The sequence below is a fragment of the Lampetra planeri genome, unplaced genomic scaffold, assembly GCF_965212315.1.
Source record: "Lampetra planeri unplaced genomic scaffold, kcLamPlan1.2.h2 scaffold_453, whole genome shotgun sequence".
Lineage (NCBI taxonomy): Eukaryota > Metazoa > Chordata > Hyperoartia > Petromyzontiformes > Petromyzontidae > Lampetra > Lampetra planeri.
Window position 1 is genome coordinate 1 of NW_027615276.1, and position 8,550 is coordinate 8,550.

Sequence of the window (8,550 nt, forward strand, 5' to 3'; positions counted from 1 at the left end):
ATGACAAAGTGAGAATAGACTGAAAGATTCTTCATACATCACAAGCTACTTTATTAAAACACATATTATTATTATTATTATTATTATTATTATTATTACATACTTTCTCTTTGCGGTGGAGACAAACATTTCGCTTTGCTCTTTTCAGATGAGCAGCCGTTACCGTGGTGATTTTGTCTCTTTGGCTGCTCGAACCCCACGACCCTGAGATGACCTTTGAGTGTCATGCTCCACCTGGCTGACTGAACTAGCCAGGCTGCCAACAACTTCTGAAGTCATGTGACAACTCAAACCTAAAAAAATGAGAAAGGGATGGTTATAATGTCAGAAAGAGTATTTATTGAGCTGATTTATATCGTGTTTAATCTTGTGTCAAATCTATCAAGGGGTCAATGGTCACTGGTTGTGCAGCTGAAAAGAGGAATCCTCCACAGAGCTGCAGATTTTGTGAATAAAACTTTATTGAAATTTTACACTTTATTTTCTACTCTCATCCCCACTTAAGATGATCTTAAAAGATCTATTTGGAATAAAACATTGATTCCAAAATTGTTCTTGCGAGCTAATGATGATGATATCATGAAGAATGATGAAATTGAATTTATTAAAGTTGTCCTTGTGGGTGGGGTTAGTGGGTGTGGTTGGAGCTACGACATCATCAGTTCAGGACGGGCGTTCAGGCGTAACGGTAGCGTCTTTGGATTTTGTCTGTCTGGGACCTGGTTTTCGTATTCTGCTCCAAATCCAATCTTCAGCGAACCTGTTGAGGTAAAAACCCAAAACAAACCAGAGAAGGAGGAGGCTGGAGTTGCTTTGAAAAAGGCAGGTTGACACTCGCCATGTAATCTGTAAATTACCCAGCTGTGGATGATAATTGAAACTCACTGGCTTTGAGATGGAGCAGTGATTAGCATGTCAGTGCCTGCACTGGCGCTTTGATCGACATTAGCCGGCTTCGGCTGCCATGATGCTCTCGGGTGAAGACGTTGTATCTGGATGGAGAGAGAAACAGCAGATTGTAACAACTTTTCTACAGGAAACACCCGTCCCATGTGGTGTTTGTGTTTGTCTTTAGCAAACTGTCAGTCACCGTGGTTACAGAAGAGCTGCTGCTCTCACCTCTGGTTCACCTGGAAGATGGGGAGATGAAACTGAAACACACTGAACATCAGTTCAAGAACTGAATGTCTGCAGCCACTGGGTGTATGTGTGGGTGTGTGTGTGTACATCACATACGTGTGGCAGTAATTTATGAGCTGCAGCAGTTCACAGCTTCATCAAGAACAAGACAAACAGATGAATCCTGAGAGACAGAGAAGAGGAGGAGGAGAGGTTGATAGGAAGACAAGAAAAGAGAGAAGTGAATTCTGCTTTCAGACAAATCGTGTGTGTGTGAGTGTTTGCTGTGAGTGTGTGAGTGCCAATCATTTCAAAGTGACACTGGGAATCTGATTACATCAGCAGATAACTGGACTTGACAGATGTTACTATGTTACTTATTAGAACGCCGGAAACCAAGTATTTTTTCTTCTCTTTGTTTTTCCTTTCAGTTACAGTGACTATCAGTCAACCAGCTGTGTGTTTGGTTACGACAGAGAAGTCAAAGTCATCCATTGGATGACAGGCTGCTCTCTGCAGATAAGACCACGTCAATATCAAACAAACACAAACATCTGTGTTCATTCGTGGAACATGTGGAACATGTGTGCAATGCTGACAAATTAAAGTTGTTGCACTTCAAACTCAACTCCTCACTTGTAAGCAAGTGACACACACTGATGGAGAGTTGGAAATCTGTAACTTCAGAATTACAAAGTTTGGATGAGGTGAGATGATTGTGATTTTTCCACTCGCTGACAGTGTTTATATTTGTGTTCCAGGTATGCAGACCAGCGGGCCAATTGAAAAACCTCAGATTAACTCCGGCAGCACCACAGCGTTTCCCCATCTGAGTAAAGGTACACACACACACACACACACACACACACACACACACCATCAGTTCCTCCTCTCCTCCACTCTTTGTGTGTTCACACATACACACATTAATCCAGCTCCATGTGACATCCTCTGTGTCTCAGATCCGACAGGACAGGGTCACCTAGCAACCGCTCTCATCATTGCCATGTCAACCATCTTCATCATGGCCATCGCCATCGTCCTCATCATCATGTTTTACATCCTGAAGGCAAAACCCAACGGCCAGGGTGAGACACCACCCTCACCACCCGCACCTTTACCCTTCACCCTTACCTTTACCGTACCTTTATCCTTACCTTAACCCTGACCCCCTGACCTTTACCATACCTTAACCCACCAGCTCTAATATTTACGAGGAGGCGAGTACATTGTGTACTCCCACACAACATAGGAACATCCACCCACACAGACACAAGACACACACACACACACACACACACACACACACACACACTACATTGACATTCCACGTGTCTGTTTGCAGCATGTTGCTCTGGACAAGTGGTGAAGACCGTTGAAGTTCAAACCAACAAACAAGAAGACAAAAAGGACGTGCCTGGTGAGACACACACAAACACACACACACACATACACACACACACACTCACACAGCGTTCTAGAAAAGAACTAATGAGGACGTCCATGCTGGACTTAAACTCGGCGTGTAGCAGTAAACATTGAGTTTGTTCGCATGCAGACTCATTTCCTGCTTTTAATTATATTCTGGTTGAGAAGAAACATTTCATCCACGTGATTCAAATTAATTCTGAATGTACAATCACATCCTGATCCTACCTCGAGGAACAAACTGGTGGGGGATCTTATAATGGTCGGTTTTTCAAATTAAGGGACCAGTGGAAGTAATGAATTAGCTCAAAATCACACATTCATTTTTTTATGTCCTTTCTTCTGACTATACGTGTCAACAGTCTGTTAAATGATGGTGGTTTGTAAGGAAATGTAAACCGACAGACAAAGAATTCTGGATCATCGTGATTCACAAACGGTCCTTGACTTTGAAATCTAAACAGCATAAAAAAGGAAAGAACGTGTTATTAGCTGCTTGTCCACAGACCATCTGTCTTTGATTTCTCTTTTCATTGTTGTCATTTCTGCAGAAGTAAACAGGTCAACCGCAAACAAGTTTCCATAAACTCTCTTAACCAACTCTTCTTACCAAAGATGTAAGAACTTAGCACTGCAACTGAAGTCGCGTCATACGTCACAGCGCACGTTGAAAGAGTCGGAAGTCAGACTGTAATCAGCTCCTGTGCAATTAGTCACTTTGAACACACTGCCCAACTGCAAAATGTCTAGAATATCATATAATGTCATTGTACCACAGCTCCTTCCGTCCTGTGTTAGGTTGGTGCAGGTGCTGGTATTTTATACCAAACAAAGTTCTGGTGGATTCTTTGTGCCAGGACCAGGACCAGGACCAGGAGCCTTCATTAAAAATCTGTTCAGGAAAGAAATCGACAAATATCATCTAAATGTTAATGCGGCTCAGTGTCAGTGGAGTGTGTGCACGTAATTAAGCTCAGCGCCAAAATAAGTGTGTGTGTGTGTGTGTGTGTGTGTGTGTGTGTGTGTGTGTGTGTGTGTGTGTGTGTGTGTGTGGGCTGACCTGCTGGATAATGAGTACGTCATGGTGGAATGTGAAATCTACAGTCATCCGTTGCTTTAGGCGCCATTTCTTTTGACAATGATGCTCTGTTCAATTTCACATCCAGACTGACTGACTAACCACTTACATGTGGTGTGGACAACACACACACACACACACACAGTCCCATATATCTATGGTGACAGAGACATTATGTGGTAGACCTGGGTGGATAACTTAATGATATAATCACTAAAACAGAGTAAAGTAGCAGACAGTGATGAAAAAACATGTCTGTGTGGTTGATTAATAATGTTTTGGTGTGTGTGTGTGTGTGTGTGTGTGTGTTTGAGGAGAGAAGCCCATTCCTTGAAGCTGTAGCTGTCACTCATGTAAACACTGAGTTAATAAGGCTGAGAGATGAAAGCCTCTTACATTGTATTACACACACACACACACACACACACACACACACACACTATACAACTTTTATCTCAGTATAGTTCTGAGGACAATACACACAGATCCTTCCCTTTAATATTACTCTGTCTGTCAGAACAACTGCAGACTCTTCCCATAATTCTTACTGACACAGAGAAATTTAGGTATTTTCTCCAACTTGTTTTCACAATTTATACTAAATTGTTAATCAGATACTTTAGATTGGAACTTTGGGACATTCCAACAGCAGCAGCAAAAACTAAATAGAAATAACATTTATATCAAACATATACTCAGATATATACAACTCACAAATTGGAATGAGCAGCAGTTGCATAAACAGTATTAATTGTTCAGTTTGTGGTTGTGTTCAGGCCTGACGCTCGTCTCAGTGATCGATTGATGAAAACTGACTGTGGTGTCATGACAGCCACAGCTGTCTGACAGTTGTCATCGGTGTCTGATGATGCCTGTGAGTTTGCTCCACCAGCTGCTGTTGTAACGTCAGCTGCAGGTGACACGGATGTCAGTCCCATTGCAGCGGCCAGTACCTACAGTATGTGTTAGCTGTAGTAGTCCAGACCGTCTGTGTTCTATTTCTCTCTTTTAGTGTTTTCATTTCTGTAGACATAAACAGGTTGACTGTGTTTTCCATGAACTCAACTCGCACAAAATAAGTGCTGATGAGCCACTTTACTCAAGTCACATTAAACTTGAAATCAGATTTTCCAACTAGGTATCACAACTCACCATGTGGCAGCGTTCACATCTCTCGTTACACGGAAGTCTTTTCTTGTTCTTGTTGGATGTGAAGACACCTGCTGTCACCTGTAATTGTCATTTATGACCACAGAGGACGCCGGAGTTGCACTCGGCAGTCAACCCAGCAGACAGATTGTCTCAGAGTGATAAAAGTGTTGTTGTACTGAGTTTTAAACCACGCTTGTTCTCTCTCAGATAATGTGGTGATCTTCCCGGAGAAAGACGAGTTCGACAAACTAAAAGCATCTCCCCAGAAGACGGCGAAAAGGTGAGAGACGCGTCCCGTTCACAGTCAGCTGCATGTCTGTCAGTGTCACAGTCAACAAGTGTCACCGTGAGTCCCTGTGGTTCATGTTCTTAGTTCATGTTCTTCAGTTTTTTGTGTTTTGTTTTTTTCTCATGCAAATGATCAGACAGCATCAGAAGTCACCAGCATTTCAACACTATGAAAAAAAGAGTCAGAGTGAGTGTGTCTGTGAGCTCCGTGAACTCAGTGGGTGTGTTACTGTCAACTGTTCAACAGCAGCTCCAACATCTGGGCTGATGTGATGTATCAGCATTTAAGGCGACAAAAGTGATAACCGAGCTTTTTTTTTTTTTTTTTCAAACCTTGAAACCGGATATTTTGGAACAGAACGCTGAGTTAGACTGATGCTACAGGTTTTTGGGCTCTGTGTGCAGATGAGCCCTCTCATCTAATAAACACTGAGGAACTGGCGGGGAGGTGTGTATGGGGGTAGGGGGTGGGGGGGGTGGGAATAGGGGTATTTGTTCCAGGCTTCACCTGAAACCGCTGCCAGGTGAAAGCACGTTTCACCCGGGAGACAACAAAGGCCGATAGTTCCCTCAGCTCCTTCTCTCCGCATCCATCTCGTCCCTCATGAGCAGACAATGACGCTTTTTAGACGTGAGTGGGCGACGTGCAGGTGTGAGATACACGATAGCACGGAGCAGCGCTGCAGAGAACCACTGCCGGCTGTCACACACACGGGCTGGACACACACTCCCTCAGCCTCAATGGCAGTAAACAGTGTGTGAAAGCAGCATACCAGAGGACGTGCTCGCTCACTGCTTAAGCTGGCAGCGTGGGTGTTAGATGTCAGGGAAACAATGCCACTGTGTGTGTGTGTGTGTGTGTGTGTGTGTGTGAAACAAAGGCATTCTGTCAGCATCAGCAAGGTGGTTTTTTGAGATGGAGAGGGACTGGTAACAAAATGATATCATAGGATATGACCATCACCAAAACATCGGCCGCTGCCACGGCAACGGCAGCACCATTTCCATTTTACTTTCATCTCTCTTTTGGACATTTGTCCAGTCATGTTGTGCCATTCTTATTAGATAATACATAGATAATGATAAATGATAATTCATTCGTTTTATCCCGTTCAAACTCCAGTTGATCACGAGGAGACCAGATCATGAACACACTGAGTTTAAATTCACTTCAGTACATTTCACATCTGATTTTAAACTTTCTTAGTGGTGACGTGTAGGGTTTGTAGGGGGTTGCTCTTTTGGTCTCACCCCCCCTGCTCGAGGCAGAATGCCATCGCCATGTAGCCTTGGATCCGCCGACATTCTGACCCCGGGGAAGGACGTTTGTCCTTTGGTCTCTGTTGCTACAGCTGTGTTTCTGTTACAGGCGTTTGTATGCTGCGCGTCATGAGATAACCGATATATGAAGGTGTTAAACCTGACTCGACTCCAGATTATTTAACAAAGATTAAAGTATAATGAAGATATATAACTGAGCTGAATGCTCCTCACATCCTTTGGCAGGTTGTTGTTTTCTCGCCAACATCTGTTCGTATGACGCTGTTTCTGTCATATATTCAACCTGTTTTGGTTGTTGTAAGCGGGGTGTTGTCTATGGGCTGTTCTTCTTTAAAACATTTTTAAAAGCCTACTTTTCTGCTGATTTCATTAAATGAACTATTCTTACACTTTTATCATCCTAATCCTGCTACTTAATGCACTTTTGATATTAAGTTCTTTGTAACCTGATTTTGGGAAGTACATGGATAAAAACAAACATGTTCTTCTTTTACTTAACTGTTGCTGGCGAGACATCAACCGCTGGAGAAAAATTCCTTGCATGAGTCTGCAGACTTGGTGAATAAAGCTGACTCTGATTCTGACTTTGTGCGTTTGTGCGTGTCCAGTGAAAACGACGCGTCCTCCGAGAACGAGCAGCTGCTGAGCCGGAGCATCGACAGCGACGAGGAGGCGGCGTTGGACAAGCAGGGATCAGCCGAGACCACCAACGCCAGTCTGCGCCTCCCCAACGTGGGCAACAAGCCCGACCTCTGCCTGCTCTCTCTGGGGCTCCTGGACCACGATCCATCCTGCAACGGGAGCCCCAGCATTCCCGCCAGTCCCACCAGTAACATTCCAAGTCCCAACCTCATCGGCAATGTCAACCACATCAGCAGCGTGACCGCCATCAACAACAACAACAACAACAAAACGCCGGGGGTAATAAGAACGTCACGTTTTTTTTTAAGATGTCGCATCAGTGACGATCATCATCATCTGGATCACAACCGTGTCTTTGTTACCAAACAGATGCTGCAGAGTCGAAGGAAAAAGATCCTGGACCTGTACGCCCGAGTGTGTAACGTGACTGAAGGTAGGTTTATTTGTACGGCATGTTTCAGCAAAAGGTTTTACAAGAGAACGAGGAAACAGAAAAGTCAAAGCAGCACAAGATAAAGGACATTAAAGCCCACCGCATCAAAAGGAGAAGAGAAGAAGAGAAGTATTCAAATGAATCAAACACAAGCTGAAACAATACACAGTTACGTAAGTCACAATTAACCAGAATAATTTCAGCCAGCACTGATGGGCTTTTCTCCTTTCAGTCTGGTGAAGATGAATTTGTGTTGTGGGAAAAATCAGTGCATCATCAGCAAAAGATTTGGATGTGCTTGGAGAAAGATGGCGATAGTTGATGACGACGTGAGGGCTGAGCGACTCATCGGCCCACATGTTGAAATAGTTCTCGACTGTCCCCTGTTAAACGGCGTTAGCTGAAGTCAGTGACTGAGCTGCTGTGTCTCCTTCCTCTCCAGGTCTGAGTCCCACAGAACTTCCTTTCGACTGCCTGGAGAAGACCAGCCGCATGCTGAGCTCCCTCCTACAGCAGCGAGGCGGCCGTGGTGAAGACGTGGAGACACCTGGCGGAGAGCTTCGGCCTGAAGCGGGATGAGATCGGCGGGATGAGCGACGGCCTGCAGCTCTTTGAGCGGGTGAGCACAGCGGGATACAGCATCCCAGACCTACTCACCCGCCTGGTGCAGATCGAGAGGCTGGACGCTGTGGAGTCGCTCTGCTCCGACGTGCTGGGGGGCAGCGAGATGGCGGCGGGAGGGACGGAACGGCATCAGCAGCTTTCACAGCCAGCTGGTCAGCCCGTCACCTCCAGCCTCGCACTCCCAACGCTGCGCCAGTGTCTGAGGAGACCACGAGTAGACGTGTGCTGGGACAGACACTGCGACGACATGGAGGCCGACGCAGCGCGCGTATTACTCCGTCACATGAAGAACGTCAGAGGACCTCAAGAAGCTGCTTTAACACTCTGAGTCTCTAAATCCAACCTCACGTTACCATTTTGGAGGTTCGACCTTTTCTCCTTGACAACAACAACAACAACAACAACAACAACAGCAACACATCACAATGTGTTTGTGTTGCTGGACAAAATGAGGTGGATGAATTGTGCGCTGGACGCCGCAGCTTTTGCAATTTCAAACACATTG

The 8,550-nt window shown here is 44.9% G+C and overlaps 1 protein-coding gene across 1 annotated transcript; it reads left to right on the forward strand.

The window, feature by feature from the left end:
• Nucleotides 1-1,880: 1,880 nt before the first annotated feature.
• LOC144741180 (tumor necrosis factor receptor superfamily member EDAR-like) lies at nt 1,881-8,248 on the forward strand (the record flags this gene model as incomplete). Its single annotated transcript, XM_078623793.1, is given in 9 exon segments — nt 1,881-1,958; nt 2,082-2,207; nt 2,465-2,539; nt 4,985-5,057; nt 6,955-7,267; nt 7,358-7,421; nt 7,864-7,925; nt 7,927-8,156; nt 8,158-8,248. Coding segments are annotated over 9 exon segments (1,112 nt in total), but the record flags the coding sequence as incomplete, so codon positions are not given.
• Nucleotides 8,249-8,550: the final 302 nt, after the last annotated feature.